General features: G+C 36.8%; 2 protein-coding genes across 4 annotated transcripts in view; one reads left to right on the plus strand and one right to left on the minus strand.

The window, feature by feature from the left end:
- LOC107563523 (afadin- and alpha-actinin-binding protein-like) overlaps positions 1-4,528 on the plus strand; it is a 4,911-nt gene extending 383 nt beyond the window's left edge. Inside the window, exons 2-12 of one of the 2 annotated variants that reach the window (XM_016248422.1) lie at positions 1,168-1,314; positions 1,438-1,641; positions 1,726-1,836; positions 1,924-2,059; positions 2,729-2,804; positions 2,915-3,095; positions 3,212-3,359; positions 3,502-3,632; positions 3,822-3,995; positions 4,082-4,193; positions 4,266-4,528. In XM_016248422.1, coding sequence (XP_016103908.1) covers positions 1,192-1,314; positions 1,438-1,641; positions 1,726-1,836; positions 1,924-2,059; positions 2,729-2,804; positions 2,915-3,095; positions 3,212-3,359; positions 3,502-3,632; positions 3,822-3,995; positions 4,082-4,193; positions 4,266-4,327 — 1,458 coding nt within the window. In that variant the 5' untranslated portion in view covers positions 1,168-1,191 and the 3' untranslated portion in view covers positions 4,328-4,528. The remainder of the gene's footprint in view (positions 1-1,167; positions 1,315-1,437; positions 1,642-1,725; positions 1,837-1,923; positions 2,060-2,728; positions 2,805-2,914; positions 3,096-3,211; positions 3,360-3,501; positions 3,633-3,821; positions 3,996-4,081; positions 4,194-4,265) is intronic. The other variant, XM_016248423.1, reaches the window with a different exon arrangement.
- Positions 4,529-7,446: 2,918 nt separating this feature from the next.
- On the minus strand, positions 7,447-14,615 carry LOC107563524 (vitellogenin-like). 2 transcript variants are annotated; one of them, XM_016248424.1, is made up of 28 exons: positions 14,543-14,615; positions 14,395-14,415; positions 14,134-14,285; positions 13,774-14,025; positions 13,533-13,694; positions 13,300-13,448; positions 12,623-12,773; positions 12,362-12,519; positions 12,112-12,277; positions 11,902-12,027; positions 11,598-11,816; positions 11,278-11,495; positions 11,096-11,193; positions 10,845-10,969; positions 10,657-10,758; positions 10,439-10,558; positions 10,142-10,328; positions 9,944-10,046; positions 9,669-9,854; positions 9,454-9,565; positions 9,153-9,342; positions 8,819-9,069; positions 8,696-8,740; positions 8,533-8,610; positions 8,242-8,448; positions 8,020-8,162; positions 7,789-7,927; positions 7,447-7,703 (listed from the first exon to the last, which is right to left on the minus strand). In XM_016248424.1, the coding sequence occupies exons 1-28, from the start codon at positions 14,580-14,582 to the stop codon at positions 7,578-7,580; spliced, it is 4,026 nt and encodes a 1,341-aa protein (XP_016103910.1). In that variant the 5' UTR covers positions 14,583-14,615; the 3' UTR covers positions 7,447-7,577. The 2 variants fall into 2 exon arrangements, with proteins under 2 accessions (XP_016103910.1, XP_016103911.1); XM_016248425.1 differs by lacking the exons at positions 14,395-14,415; positions 14,543-14,615 and having other exon boundaries at positions 14,211-14,220.
- Between the last annotated feature and the right edge of the window lie 1,695 nt (positions 14,616-16,310).

A 16,310-nucleotide genomic window follows, 5' to 3' on the forward strand; every position in this document is an offset into this window, starting at 1 on the left:
TATATATATGTATGTGTATATATATGTATGTGTATATATATGTATGTGTGTATATATGTATGTGTGTATATATGTGTCTATATATATGTGTATATATATGTATGTGTATGTGTGTATATGTATGTGTGTATATATATATATGTATATATATGTATGTATATATATATATATTACTGGCATTGATGGTTCCATGAAGAACCTTGAACATCTATGGAACCTTTCCATTTCACAAAAAGTCTTTATAGTGGAAAAAGATTCTTTAGATTTTTTAAAATGTTTTTCACACTAAGAACAATTATTTTAAGAACTGTTCTCTGAAAGGTTCTATGGGGAACCAAAATGGTTCTTCTATGGCATCACAGAAAAAAAAAAAAAACCTTCTTGAAACTGTATTTTTTAAGACGGTAGTGATTTTTAACCAAAGAGATACGGCTTTTGCACTGATATATATGATCATTTTGTGTGAGGAACAGCCTTAATATGCTGCTTTTTAACACATTATGTCACCTTAGATGTCACCATCATTGGTTCTCACATGCTTTGTGACCAAAATGTTATGAACTCAAACCTGACTTTCGGCACCATACTGTATTTTACTGAAGAACTTTGGTGGAGGGGACCATTTTACATTCTTAAATTTTAAATCCTAAATTTAGGTCTGTTTTTACAGAAATCTGGTGCTGGGCTTCTTAATTCAGACTTTGAATGTTGTGCACAAGTCAAATAGACTACATTTTTAGGGTTTTCATTTAGTTTTTTTTTCCTTTTTGGAGCTTGACAAATGTGGTAACAGCAGGTTTGGAATGATGAGGGTGAGTAAATAATAAAATTATTTCTGAGCAAAATATTCCTTTTAAATCAGTTGCATTTGGCATATTATTTAGGTTCTCGGCACAAAGGTGAGGAAAGTAACAGAGATTTTAGTTGGTGCTCCAGATAACCAAAGTCTTGTGGGAAAAGGGAAATATTAGGCAACTCAAAATACTGTAGAAAGTTATTTTAAGAACAGGTTCACCTCCTAACCTCATTTAGAGCAGTATTCGCATTCTCTCAGAACCGGTACCACATGTACTTAAGACAAATCTTTACAATTAATAATGCATTTTATGATTATGCATTATTTTATACAGCTAACTATTTATTTCTATGTTTCTTGCTCCTTTCTAGAACATATAGGCTTTATTGACTAGAATGTCTCCTTCAAGACTATACTTGGCATCTGTCATGCCTCCTCTGCCTTTAAGCTCTTTCAATGTCTCAAGCAACTTCTGCACGGAAGAGAATATCTCTGAGTGCATTCTATACATCAATCAGGTAGGTGCTCTTATATTTGTTTTTTGCAACTTGTCTTGTGAGTTTGAAGAGGATTAATCTAGTAGAAGAATCTAAACAAGAATCTAGCATTGTTAATAGACTTGCCACTCTTTACATTTACAGGAGTTGTCTTCCCTGTGCTTTCCACCAATTTTCCGAAACTCAGACAACATCCGTGATCTGGATGCTGCGGTTGCCCTAAACAACATATATGACTTGCTTCAGCTACACCGTCGAGCTGTTGGAATGATGGAGGAGCTGGAGGTGGAGCAGCTCAAGTCCAGCAGTGACCTCCACTACCAACATCTCACCAACTCCAGGCTAAAGGTTTGGCTTTTTTATCACACTTTTTTATGGCTTTTTTTTTTCAGTAAACAAAACAAGAAAAACTGAATTTTCACTGTTTTGTAGGACCAGCTTGAACTTTCGAAGAAGGAAAACATGCGCTTGCACGAGCGAGAACGTCAGCTGGAAACAAGTTTAAAGACTTTGCAAAACTGCCTAAAAGATGCAAAAGAAGACGTATGAAAAATTAACGATAAAGCTGTGATGTCATGTACAGTTTAAAAAAAAAAGTTATTTTATCAAATATGCTTTTTACTTTAATAGGTACAAAGGCTGCAGGGTATCATTGCAAGTCGTGCCACACAATACAACCATGACATTAAGAGAAGAGAAAGGGAGCACAACAGAGTAAAGGAGCGCCTCAATCAACTACTCATTGCCAAAAAGGAAAATAAACAAGGTAATGCTTATTACTTAAGCATATTTCTTAATAGTATAACATACTGAATATACTGTGTTATTGGCATCTTTAAGACTTCCTATACAGTAAACCAGTAATAATGTGAAATATTATTGCAATTTAAAGGAGCTGATGTCTTTTTGAATATATTTTAAAATGTAATATATTCCTGTGATGCAAAGCATCATTACCTCCAGTCTTCAGAGTCACATGATCCTTCAGAAGTCATTCTAATAATAATACATGTTTTCAGGATTTTTTGATAATTATAAAGTTCAGAGGAATATCATTTGTTTTGTAACAAAGTAGAAATAATAAAAATATTATTATTCTGAATAAAAATATTAATATATATATATATATATATATATATATATACACACACACACACACACACATATATATATATATATATATATATATATATATATTCAGTATATATGTTCTATATATATAGTTATGTGACATGTAGCCAAGTATGGTGTCCCATACTTGGAATTTGCATTTCACCCATCCAAGTGCACACACACAGCAGTGAGTAGTGAACACACACAATTTCATTTATTAATTGCTTAAAGAAACATTTGACGCAAAACTGAAAATTTGTAATTATTTAGTGACCTTCATGACATTTTAGATCTTTTGAAAATAAGTTCTACTTTCTGTCAGGAATGGAAGTTTTGAATTATGTTGGAAGGTCAGATGGGAGGAGATGTCTTTGGAAAACTGGAAAAACTGAATCCAGGTAAAAGACAATCATTTGGGTTATTTGTTGTTATTTTATAGTTCCCCTTCTCTATAATATCATATGAAAACTTTAGACATTCTTTTTGTTTTGTTTTGATTTTTTTTCAGACATGAGGGAGAGATGTACAAAACTCTACTCAATGAATTTGATAACCGTCAGAGGGAGCTAATGGTGGAAAACATAGAGCTAAAGAAGGTGCTTCAACAAATGAAACGCGAGATGGTTGGGGTTTTAAATTCAAAGAAGATGTGCCAAAAGGAAGAGAAACAAAGCAATAACATGGATCAGGTTAGACCATGTCCATAACAGCCATTTTACACTAAACATTTTATGATACAGCTCATAACTGTTTGTGTTTGCTAATGGTATTTTGAAAAGAAAAAGAAACATTTGTCATTTTTCAGTTGACTCTGCAGACAAATTCAGATGATGAAGAACCCTTGAAAGGACCTCATGAGATGTCATGCGATCATGCTCGGGAGAAACTCACCAACAGCATTCGTCAGCAGTGGAGGAAACTCAAACACCACGTGGAAAGACTGGACAGCCAAGGTAGAGCATACCGCTCACAGACCTTTAGGGCTTCTTCTTCATTCTTGAGCAGCCTTATCACCTAATGCACAGAATGTTACACATTAGACTTAAACACACAAACCTATTATAAAATAAATATACAGATATTTTTTTGTTGAAGCATCCATGGTGCAAGATGGAGACAGTGAAGAGATGATCTCCAAACAACTCTATGAAGATGAGACAGAGAGGCTCAAGCTGGAAATCCAGCAGTGCAAAGAGTTTATTCAGACTCAACAACAACTTCTGCAAGTAAGTAGAGGTACAATTTCATTCAGTCATTGATGCTTAAAATCACAAGTAGAGCTGCGTTCCTACACTTAAAAATAAAGGTTCCAAAATGGAGTTTTCACAGCGATGCCATAGAAGAACCATTTTGAGTTCACCAAAGAACCTTTAAGATATTTCCAAGAGAGTATGAACGTTGCTTTATTTTTATAGCAACAGCTCAACACATCATGTGATGAGGAGACAGCAGCCATTCTGAATGACTCCTACATGCTGGAAGAGAAGGAACGCTTGAAAGAAGAGTGGCGAGTGTTTGAAGAACAGAGGAAAAACTTTGAAATCGAAAGGAGAAATTTTACAGAGGCTGCCGTCAGATTGGGCCACGAGGTTCTGGCTTATCATTGGTTTCTACGGATTTCTGAATTCAGTTCTTAATTCATCTTGATTTTAATTGCATTTTCCTCTTGTTTCAGAGAAAGTGTTTTGAGGACGATCGTGCAGTGTGGCTCAAACATCAGTTTCTGAACACAACATTTGCAGACCAAATGAAACCACAAAGTCGCAGGACTGATGAATTTTCAAAGCGTAAGTTCATTCTTTTTACTAGTTTAATTTCTCTTTAAAATAAAACTTGAGATTTGTTTTCTGATTTTGCAGACTCTGGTCATGAAGAGAAACTCATTTCGATTTCTGGTAAAGTCAGCAAATCTCATCTTTAGTCTATCCACACCCATGGAACTGCTTGCAGATGAACCTACATTTTCTTCCAACACCAGAAGAGAGACGGCTGGAACCAATATAAATGAGTTTGAATGTGAATGAAGTCTGCGAGTATCTTTATGAAGAACTGTCAACATATGGACATTAATATTAAACAGAATCATGTGCCAATTGTAAGAGGTAAGATTGTAAGAGACTAAAGGCTGCTGAATCTTACAAGCCTCTGAATTTTTACGTTTTGAAAAATAAGCAATGTTTTAAATACGCCCATAATGACTTTTTGAAAGCATTTTCATTTGGAAATTCCATATAGATATTTATTCATATGGCTTTTTGCTAGTAGAAATGAACTAAAGTGTTTCTAGTTTTCATATGTTGTATTAGTTACAGCTTTTTATGGTTTACTTCTAGGTAGTTAAAACCATAGATATGTATAGGTAGATGCCACATTCGACCCGCTCCAGACACATCGACGCGTCCGCCATCTTGGAATGGTCTATATGTCGTCACTCACACTAATAATCAATTAGTTTCATGATGCAACAACATTGACGTCGTAGACCAACATTTTTGGCGGATTTAAAATCAAAGACTTTATTTTTTTACAGGTAAGAATGTGTTGGTTTGTGTTTTTAATATGTACAGGTTAAACAAGGCATTAAAATGTCCTTTTAAATGCCTTGTTAGCTAACAGCTTCGTCTTGTTGTATATTGTGTTAGTTTAGAAAAAGCATCTGCTTAAGTCTACTGCAGATAATATATTCATGTATGCGTAGCCTATAACTACAGTTGCAGACAGGGAACTTGCTCTCGAGTATTCACAGACTGGCTTTGACTATTCCAATATAGCAGACGGCTTACGTATAGCAGCCCATAAAAACAGCCACTAATGGGGCATCTACTTATACATATCTGGTTAAAATTGCATCACTTTCAACAGTGTTGTTAAACTTTTTTATTAATTTTTTTTGGTAACTTATTTTTTGTTGTTGAGTATAAAGTATAGTTACTTCAGTCTAAGTTGTAAAGAATAATGCATTTGACAAATCTAGGTCAAATACTTTGTTCATTGTATTTATTGTGCATTTGCAATTTGCAATTATTTTAGATTTTTTGTAGGTAATCGGTGTACCAACATTGTTGTTTAAATCAGCTGCAAAACCACAAAGATTTGATATATTGTTGCATGTGGATAAAGTGCTATATCACATAACGTAGATCTAAAACATACCAAGGAATAAGTTCCATTTAAATAAAATGGTGTAGACATAGTGTTTCAAAACGCTTTATTCAATATTTATTCAAATAAAGTAATTATTGTAAAGGCGTGAAATAACGATAGTTTCATACTTTGAAAATAAGGGTAAAACCACCTACACTCTTAAAAATAAAGGTGCTTCACGATGCCATAGAAGAACCTTTTTGTCTAAATGGTTTCATAAAGAACCTTTAACATCTGAAGAACCTTTCTGTTTCACAAAAGGTTCTTTGTGGCGTAAAAAGGTTCTTCAGATTATAAAAAGGTAAGAAAGAGATGGTTCTTTAAAGAACCTTTGATTGAATGGTTCTTTGTGGAACCAAAAATGGTTCTTCTATGGCATCGCTGTGAAGAACCTTTTGAAGCACCTTTAATTTTAAGAGTGTACTGTTGGATTCTAAATGCAACGCAAAAAGTTTCAATTCAATACATTTTATTCAATACGTTTTGAGGTATTTAAATGTAACTTGTCAGCTGGCCTTTAAACTTACTTTTAGTTAAACAGTGTTTACATTTTATTTTTTGCTGGGATGTCATACCTTTCCTTTGGTTGACGCACACACGCATTAACGCGCATGACAATACAACTAATGTATTGATAATGGCGTGAAGGAGAATTTCGCATTTTTAGCTGTCCTTTCAAATCACAACTCCCAGGAACATGACTTTCAGTGTTAAGGTAAACCTAGGTTACGATTTCTTGCTCTCAAAATACGTAAATGTCAATGATTTATTATTGTAGTTATCTGAAAAGAAAGCTGTCATACATTTTGAAAGTGATTATTCTTGACATTTTATTGCTGTTCTGCTTGGAGTTTTGTCATCTTTTAATAAATAATTTCTTAACTTATGAGGTAATTGGGTTATTGAAGTAAAAAAAATATTCTCTAAGAACATATTTCAGCTAAATTTTTGGTTTGAAGCAAATGGCATTGTGTTGCTTGAAGATAATTCTGCATGTTTTGCAATGAGATGCGCTTTTACCATATGAGTATTAAGTGGGTCATGAACTGAGAAATCAAAATTCCATTAATCTTTTGACATATAAGAGGTCATTGTACTCAGTGGTGCAATTCCTGGGGGGTGGCTGGTGTTGGACGGGGGGGGGGCGTATTAAAGACCAAAAGAAAAATCACTCTGCTCAAACCTGCTCTTCACTGAATAGCTTGGATTAATTTATAAATACGTGGAAAAAGTCGCGATAAATACTACTCAGCATTTAGTAAAATTAACAGTCTCACGCAGGCGCAACAGGCAACGTAGGTTTCATTGTGTGTGAAAACATAAGGAGTGCTGAAAGAAATTAAATGAAAGAATGCATGATTAAATGAATTCTCTGAATGCATGAGGGGGAACCAACTGTAGGATGAATGTAGCTGTCAAACATACACTACTAGTCAATCATAGCAGTGGGTGTTTACTTCCGAGTCTACAATCCGCCACGCCTATTCAAACAGAGCGATCCGATGAGAAGGGTCAAAACGGGACAGAAAAAAGCCTATTACTGCTGAAATATTATGTTTTTTGATGTAAAAATCTTGATAACATTATAAGTAGACATCAGAGAACATTATAGAATAATAAAAAAGGCAGTTCATGACCCCTTTAAATATTTAAATTTTATAGTGACCAGGTTAAAAAAGCCAGTCTGCATGTGTTACTAATTTATGTAGTCTTTTTATATTATTTATCGTAACTAAAATTATGTATTGTGATTGTTTTGTGGTCTTTATTATAATGTATAACCAATTTTAACATAATGTGTTGATTGCTTCAATTATATGAAGGCTATTTGTTAAAATTATTTAACAGTAAAAAATTCTAGACATTACTGTAAAGTGAAAACAATTCACAAGTCGCTAACTTGCAGGGTGTTTATTAGTATTGCTTGCATTAAATCAGTGGTAAAATTCAATTAAACATAAAATATGAACTATACAATATGAACACAGCTAACATTTTCTTAAATGTAAAATGTAATTCTTCATGTTTTATTCTTCCTTGATATGTTTTTGGATCCAAGAGAGAATGTCCTCATCGATTTGAATGGAAAGGGTTCCGTCTGGATTGATAGGAACAGCGATGGGAAGAGGAATATCCATTCTTGACAGTGTCATCTAGTGCAACAGGAACAAAAACAATTAGTTGAATTTTCTTATTATGTCTTTGTGTGAGTCATAATTTCAAAGAAAACTAGTTTACCTCTGGGATCCTAGCAATGACATTCAGGGACCTCTGAGATGGCAAGGCCGCAGTCAGTTCGATCTCTTTGTCAGCGTTCGATACTCTTTCAAGTCTGAAGCCCGCTTTGAAAGCTGCCATTGGGATGTGTTTAGACAGCCTAATTGTGAAGGGATGTAGAGAGAAAATTAGATAATTAAACCAGTGCCATTTTCAACACTACATTTGTTGTTCAATGTTTATGAACATTACTTTTTGGCGTAGGTGGTGACAATTATTGGCAGCCTCTCCCATTCCACCTCTAGACGTGCAGCAGGGAATTCGCCCAGTACACCAGCCTCAGCTTTAGCAATGACTGCATACTGTTGGCACTCTGGACCCCAAGCAACCCTGGCCTGACAAACAAATATATGCTCACTTTAAAATGAGAAATAAATCCAGATAATTTTTTTAAAATTGCACTTCCAGGCTTACGGTGACTTTGTGCTTGCTCAACACGGCACCGTCAGCACAGATCTTCAGGTTGTCATTTTCAGCAATGGAGGAAACGACAAGCTGCACTCTTGCATTTTGCTTGTCAAAGTAAGCAGCAAGCTGGTAGCCCAGCAGCTTGTGGTCAACTCTCACAGCACGGGCAATGACAGCAAAAACAGGTGGAACAGCATTTCCGAGGAACATGGCCTAAAAGCATTTAAAAAAAAGAGACATCTTTTACATTTGTGTTTTGTGTTATTATGAACAAACAAATTACACTAACTGATTCACCTGTTTCTGGATTTTCTCAAAGCTAGATGCAGTGCTTCCACTGCTAACTGCCTTTGAGGCACCATGGGGTGCCATGTACTGCAAGCAAAATAATGTTATAGACAGGATTAATAGCTGATGATAAAAAAACAATATTGTTGTTAAAACAATTTTTAGTAGTTACCCGATCTTTGTGGAATTTCCTGAACGGCTCCATGACGGTGGCAGTCTGAAAATACATATAAAATGACTCTGTGTACATTAATATACATATTTATATCCAACACATTACATCCCACATCCTCACCTCAGTCATACGAGAGCTGGACATGGAGGAGCTTGAGCTGCTGCTGATGATACGGCTGCTGCTGCTGCTGCTTTCAGAAGATACACGAACATTTTTATCTTCTGTCTCCAGGATTTCCCTCAGTTTCAACAGGAAGGCCTTTCCTTCTGGAGTCTCCTCATCAATGAGACTGATTTGCTTAAGGAGCCTCTCAGCAGCTCTAGGACCAACTTGGACTTCAAGCTCCAGTCTTTCAACTGCAGGACCTTCAGCTAAAGCCAAAACGACAGACTGCTAATTATCATTTTATCTGAAAATCTTTGCGTTTCATGAATGTAATCTTTTCTGTAAGTACCTCTTGCCACAGAGGCACGGGCTGAGTGCTGTCCAATTATGTAGAACAGAGGATCATCTCTGATAAATGCGGCATTGTGAGAGTGCACCTCAATGCATCCCTTGATTTCAATGTATGGGACAGCAAGACAGAGAGTCTTGTGAAATGGTGTGGCAGATCTCAGAGCAGCCTGATCTGGTATCTCAGATGACTGGAAAGAAAAATTTAGTATTATAACAATTCTTACTATTTTAAAACTTGGAGCAAATGAATGCTCAGCATACTAATACAGATCCATTGTGTGTGTTTGTTCAAATTTTACCGAATAATCAGCAGGTGTCTGGGCATTCTGCACAGCCAATTCAGGTACCAAGGGAACAATCCTCTCAGCAGTGGGCTCTTCAATGTTTCTGACCACAGCAAGTGTCTCAAAGCTTTTGGAACAAGAAACAGGTGGTCGCATTTCACGTTTCAGAAACTTTTTGAAATTGTTTATGAATCTATTCAAAATGACTGGCATCACTAGGATTTCATTACCTCACATCAGCAATATGTTCAGGAACCTCAACAGGCAGAGCCTCCATCTTGTAGTTGCCCTTGAGAATGTCTGCTCTTGCAGCCACTTTTCCAGGAGTAATTGTACGGATTGTTCCTCTCGCCATAACAGCAGCTTGGATCAAGGCAGTGTTCACTCCCATCACAGCAAAGGTCTGAAGAGCAATGCTGAAATAAGAATAAGGGAGATTTTTTTTGTAAAACTGTTGCTGTGCACTTTATATCTTATCTTCATGAATGTAGCTGCAAAAGTGTACCTTGGTCTAGCTTCAGCTTGGAGTTGAACATCAGTCTTCTTAAGCTGCTCTAGAGTCATGGTCTCAATCTCCTCAGGGAGAGGTGGTGTAATGGTGGCCTGAACTAGAATGGTCAATAGAACAACATCAACCTAAGAAGTGACCTCCTCACATCTGAGTAAAGGATCTAAAAATTCTAATAATAAAAAAAAAACATACCATTGACACTTGCAACAGCAACAGCAGCAGTGTACAAACTGAGCTCCATGGGCACACCAATTGCGGTTGGCAAGATTCTGCGCACTTCAGCCATGAGCAGGGGTTTGGCATACTGCAAGGCAATTCCTTCCTGCAATGCTTTAAGTGCCGCCTTTAACAGTTCACGTGGTTTAGGTCCAGTCACAATCTGGGTATAGTGTTTATGAGAAACTTAATTCTAATTGTGAGAATTTTATGTCAGACAGATCTCAAAAAGATATGGTAATGATAGACTGGACATAAACTACAACACAATACCGGTATTGCTTCTTCAATGACTGTCTTGTCAACATTGACAAAAGCCACTTCTTGTCCAAATAATTTGATGTAGGCTGAAGCCAATGGCTGATTGGTTGGCAAGGCCTTCCAGTTTGCAAGCTTGAGGGGTTAAAGAGAAGTAATATATTTTGCCTGTCATGTTTATAATATTTCTTAAAAGTAGAAAATTATACAGTACACTGGATATGAAAACTTACTGCTCTCAGGGTGCGCTTAATCTTTGTGATACGGTCAACACTTTCATCTGCAGCAGGAGATTGCAGAAGAGCCTCCTGGAGTCCTTCAGTTCTCACACCAATCTGTTTGAGAGAATCAAATGTGTGAAGGCTGAAAACATTTAAAACCGTGAATAAGAAAAAAAAAATACAAATCTTGGTTGCCCCACCTCAAGAACATCAGCAGCAGCACCAGCCAGGTAAGCACGTGCTTTAGCTACTACAGCTCTGGGCAGGATGGTGGCAGCATCGTTGATCATGTAAGCACTACCAGCAGCTCCAACCATAAGAGGAGCTGCACAGGAACAGAGGCAAGAATACAATTAATGCAATCTTTTATGTCAGGAGAATTTTTATGCATTTTAAGAAATACACCCAACACACCATTTCTTAGCTCTCTTAAGAAATTTCCCAGACTTACTATAATAGAAGTCCAGCTGAAGGGCTCTGCTGAAACGGAAGCTAAGCCGGTCCAGTTTGCGGCTCATGAGCTTGATGGCAACATTAGCTGCACCAGCACTGAAATTAACAACCATTATTACTTTGTGCTTGTGGTCATTTGATGTGATGAAGTAAAATATGAAAAAAAATTTATTTTCTTACACAGCTGCCATATCAGGAGCAGTGATTCTGGTCAAGGACTTGATGTGAGAATAGGCGAAGCTTGCAACATGCATATTAGTCTCAAGCTTCAAAGCACCAGCAAGACTGGAGATGAGGGCCACTGAGGGCTTGGTCTCAAACAACACAATACAAGCAACCATGCGCACTTCTGGGTGGAGAGCTCTGTCCAATACAAGCTGTAGGGCCACTGGCTGAACCTGAGGTAGGAAAAATGGATGGTTTATACTTGGAAGAAATGTGCATATTCTGCATAATCTTAGTCATTTTAGTAAGTCATTCTTACAAAGTCTGACACTTACAAGTTTGGGCTCTTTCTTGGCAATGTTCCTCAGGGCCAAGATGGCATCAACCTGTATCCTAAGGGGCAGAGAAGTAGCTGCAGTTCTCAGTCCAGGTAGGAGCTTCATGATGGGTTTCAGACTAGCAGGATGACCAGCATTGCCGAGAACTTTAAGAGCCAAAGTGATTTCAGGAATGTCATTCTTGGAAATGGCCTCTGCAGCAATCTCATGGATGGGCTGAAGAGTTTGAGGCACATACAATTAGACAAATATTAAATAATAAATCATTGGTAGAAATTTAGAGAGTACTTGATATGTTTACCCCGAGGAGCTCAGCAGGGCAAGTGGGAACTGCAACACAGTGCTTGGCAATCATGGAACCATATCCAAGCATTACGACTTCACGCAGAGCTGGGATTGTGGCAATTTTCTCGTGCAAAGCCAAACTCTGTTCAGCAAGATACAGAAATGAATCGTTTGATTTAGGCAAGATTTGAAGAACAACATTTTGAGTATATTAAGATGTACCCACAGCTGTCAACTGGATGGTTTCCAGATCAGCAGTGACCATTTGCAGAGCAACCACAAGAGCTTGAATGAACTCTGGAATGGTAAATTCACCAGCCAGGAACTTCTCCTTTAATAATTTTACAATGACTGGTGTGCCAACAGCAGGAAGAGCATCCAGGAGCCAGCGCCTACCAGAATCATTGTTTAAAATATATGCATGCAAAAATGCTCCTGTACTATATTCCTATTAACGCACTGCTCACAAATTGTACCTGTAAACTGGTTTGTCCTTGAACTGAGCCCAGATAGCCTCGATGTTTTCTAAGGTGGCAACACGCAGAAGCTGGATGAGCTGAACAAACTTAAGGGGAGCATCATCATGGACCATGGCCACATTGTTTGCAACAAGGTGCTTTAGGACTTCAATAATCTAGAGAGAGTAGGAGCAACACTCAGTTGATGTCTTCAACATGGATCAAAGGCTTTGTCTGAAGGCTAGATTTTTTAAAAGGTTTTTAAGGAATTAATTATACCTGGGCTGGGGCATCACTGAGTTTCATGAGTTGAATGGGAGTCTGAAGAATCTCAGTTGCAAACTCATACTGCAGGGATCCACGGGCCAAGTAATCAGCTTTGATTGGAACAACAGGGGTCTTCTCAATCTCAACAAAAGCCAAGGTTTGTCTGAAACAAATAATTATTTCTGAAATTTTAACTTAAGACTGGAATACACTACACAATTTGTGCCCGGATTTTCAGGTTTGGTTAAGTTGCCGAAAGTTAGCCAGTCTCCAGATATGAGTTGACAGAATTATTAGAAAATCGCGTAGTGTATGATGGTCACAGACTCAGATTTTTTAGCTTCAGACTATGATTCCATCCATTTGGAGGACATCAAACACGTCTGATATTTTGAGCCGATTTTAGAACATATTGTTTTCATGTCACACGACTCCTAGCAACAAGGTGCATGTTTCTGCGTGAGTTTTTTGTGATCTGAACAACTTTAAAGTCTGGTAGTGTATGATCCTCGGTCATTTAGTGTATGATGGCCAGTTTTTCCTCTGTGGCTATTATAAAGTCGGTAAGTGTATAATGCCCAGTGTTTTAAAATCTGTTCTTGTTATGTAGGGTATACAGTTAATGCAATTTGTTAAGAATATTGTTAGTTCATGTTTCTAATAGAAATCTCATAGATGATCAATCATACTTTGCTTCCATCATTGCCGCACCATGGATCTCATTTAAGGGTGAAAACTGATGCACTTCTTCAACTGTTGCCTCAGCGATTAGTACTCCGGCGGCAGCTGGTTTCATGATGTAGTTGTAAGTTGCAGTTTCAATCAGACTCTTGACCCTCTGTTGAGAGAATAGTATGGGACATTTGACTTCTGGCATTTTCATTCAGTAAACATGTCAGTCCTTAACGGTTTTCTTCATTACCTCTGTGCATTCAGCACACCTCTCAGTGTATGCCAAACCAATGTCCTTTATGATTTTCTCCTGGCAGTGGCTCAGATCCTTAGACTTGGTGACAATAATGTGGTTGGCCTTTGGATCCTCATTGATGACATAGTGAGTCCTGCACACTCCCTGAACTCCAGCCTTGAAGGACAAGTGAAAAAAATGGCAGATTGCAGAACTCAAAATAAATTTTAAAAATGTAATAGGATCACTTTCTCACCTCTTGCAGCTCATAGATGTTCTGGGTCTTCTTGAGGTTGAGCTGAAGGATGTTGAGGATACCTCTGTGCAAGTTCATGACTGTAGGGGAGACTCCTGCAGGGGCAAATACCTTTCCAACCACACCATTAGCGTACTCAAACTTGATGGGAATCTGAAGCTGAGCAGCCAGTGCTGAGGTGAGCTTAGTTGCAGGAACAAATGGATCCTTGGGCCAAATGCCAGCATACTCGTGGAGCAGAGGGTCCATGAGCTGTAAGGGGATGTTTTCAATTTAAAGGATTGCATCATTGTAACAGTACGGGCTAGCTGGGATATTTTTGTTAGTTGTGTTTCACCTAGAAGTTTTAATAGTCATTACCTTCATCAGGAAGGTGTGCTCAGTCATGGCACTGAGGAGAACCTTGCTGCTGACTTTTATACCCGCTCTGGCCAGACCTTCATGAGGAAGACCGCCTAAGAGTAGAGCCTCATACTTGTACACATAGGTCTTATCGAGGGCAAACTCAGGAACTGAAAAGGTTAGGGTATTTTTGAGTCAGTTGTTAAGACCAGTACATTTAAGCAGTAATGCAATTTAGGTTACCACTTAAAAACTAATTTTCCAAATCATATTACTTACCAAGGTTGATCTGTTGACTCGCTGAAAGAAACACACAAAAAATATTTTCTTTGAATTTTTTTGTTTTCTTTAAAATAATTTTCAGTAGCTTTATCAAAGAGGTATAAAGAGAGAGATGGAGAAAATATATAAATATATTTTGACTTACCCACAAGAGCTACAGTCAGGGCAAGCACAACAGCTCTCATGGCTGATGGTTTGTGAAGAACTGTTCAGAGAAACAGGCCTTTTATACTAGTTTCTTGCTGACCAAGTATTAATTCTTAAATTAATTTTTAACAGAGGTATTTAAGAAAGTATCAGTGTCAACAAGACAGAACTTTTGTCAACTTAATTGAACGTAAATATCAGTTAAAGGTTAGGTTACCCTGGCCTGTCATCATGTCATTCTTCAGGCCAATGTCCATAGTGAAATGCAGAGCATTGTCTTTTATATTTAAAAAGGTCGTATTTTCCCCATTTTTGTCATATCACGTCATGTCGAAACAACAGAATTACAGTTTATATATATAGCTATGGAGTGAGGTATATTACAGCAAACTACATTTTTATTGTGTATTTTTTATACAAAATTATATTTTTGTTAACCGATCAGAGTTGAAAGCATATCTGAGCCTATCAGTTTTAGGTTAGGTTACCCTGGCCCTTAATCTAAAAAAATTGTTAAAGTCCATATTAGTTTATTTATTTTATTGAAAGACTGATGAAATAGCATTAGATGAACTTTGGAATTAGACGTGGAGTGATCCGTGGAAAGTTTTGTAATTTTAAAGCAAGTAATTTATATTAAATGCATTAAAAAGATATTAGTGCAACCAACAAAAAAACCACAAAATATTCAACAGCTGTAGAATTCATTATCATTGAGCATGGCATCTCACACTTAAAAGCCCACAGTGATAGAACCCTGAAAAAAAATGCAATGTGATTCAAAGATTTAATCATATTTTCAGAGACTGTAAATACAATCTTTCATCTTTTATAATTTGTCATCTAGTGAGATCAACTCATATCAGCAAGGACAAACCAATTTTAGCATAGAACTGACATCCAAAATAAGGTATCTAACTTATTGTAAAAAATAACAAATAAAAAAACAGGTGGAAGTACTTGGGGGAAAAAATTAAACGAATGAAAAACAGGTGAAAGCAAAAATGCTCTGGTAAAGGCCTAATCTATTTCAGTGTGTTTTATGTTATTTGTACTATTACAGACTTCCTATTTAAATAACTTAATCTATTACATATATACTGTAAAGTACAGCCTTTAAATTTATTGTACAGATTAATGAAAACAAAAAATGCCCTTTTTTGCAACAGTCGGATTGGACAAATATGACGGATTTACTAGCAGATTTTAAACCAGCCAAAAAAAAAAGTATTTAAGCATTTGATCACTAAATTTACTATCCCTATATTTAAACAAAAGATTTATGGATGCCACTGACCAAAAAATAACACTTAGAGTAAAATTGAAGCCCAATTGGACTACCTTGATGAGCTCATGTTCATGTTCAAGTCATGCCAATAGTTACAGTTAAGGTCAGAACTAATAGCCCCCTTGGTAAATATGAGCAAAGAAGGCTATGAAAACATGTATCCTTTAAATATTGTTTACAGTTTTGATCTTCCATTCTAAAAAAATCCCAAAAATCTAATCTTTTATTGAAGTAAAACAATTGAAAATAGAAGGAACATCACATTATGAAATAAATGTTTTCCCCTAATACACGTTGACCACAATTATTATCCCCCTTTTTATTCAATACTTTATACAACCGTCAAGATAACAACTCTGAGTCTTCTCCTTATAATGCCTGATGAGAATGGAGAACACCTGGCAAGAGATCAGAGACCATTCTATCTCCAGATCTTTCAAATGCCGAGGTCCATGTTGGTGCCTCTCCTCCTCAGTTC

This window comes from Sinocyclocheilus grahami, unplaced genomic scaffold, assembly GCF_001515645.1.
Source record: "Sinocyclocheilus grahami isolate Dianchi unplaced genomic scaffold, SAMN03320097.WGS_v1.1 scaffold878.1, whole genome shotgun sequence".
NCBI classification, from domain to species: Eukaryota; Metazoa; Chordata; class Actinopteri; order Cypriniformes; family Cyprinidae; genus Sinocyclocheilus; species Sinocyclocheilus grahami.

What these genes read in the sequence shown, in the direction of transcription:
- LOC107563524 (XM_016248424.1), bottom strand. Translation starts at nt 14,582, where the DNA reads ATGAGAGCTGTTGTGCTTGCCCTGACTGTAGCTCTTGTGG. An exon ending in GGTGTGCTGAATGCACAGAG is followed by an intron (nt 13,449 to 13,532) that starts GTAATGAAGAAA and finishes TTCTCTCAACAG; the next exon opens with AGGGTCAAGAGTCTGATTGA. An exon ending in AAACCATCCAGTTGACAGCT is followed by an intron (nt 12,028 to 12,111) that starts GTGGGTACATCT and finishes CTTGCTGAACAG; the next exon opens with AGTTTGGCTTTGCACGAGAA.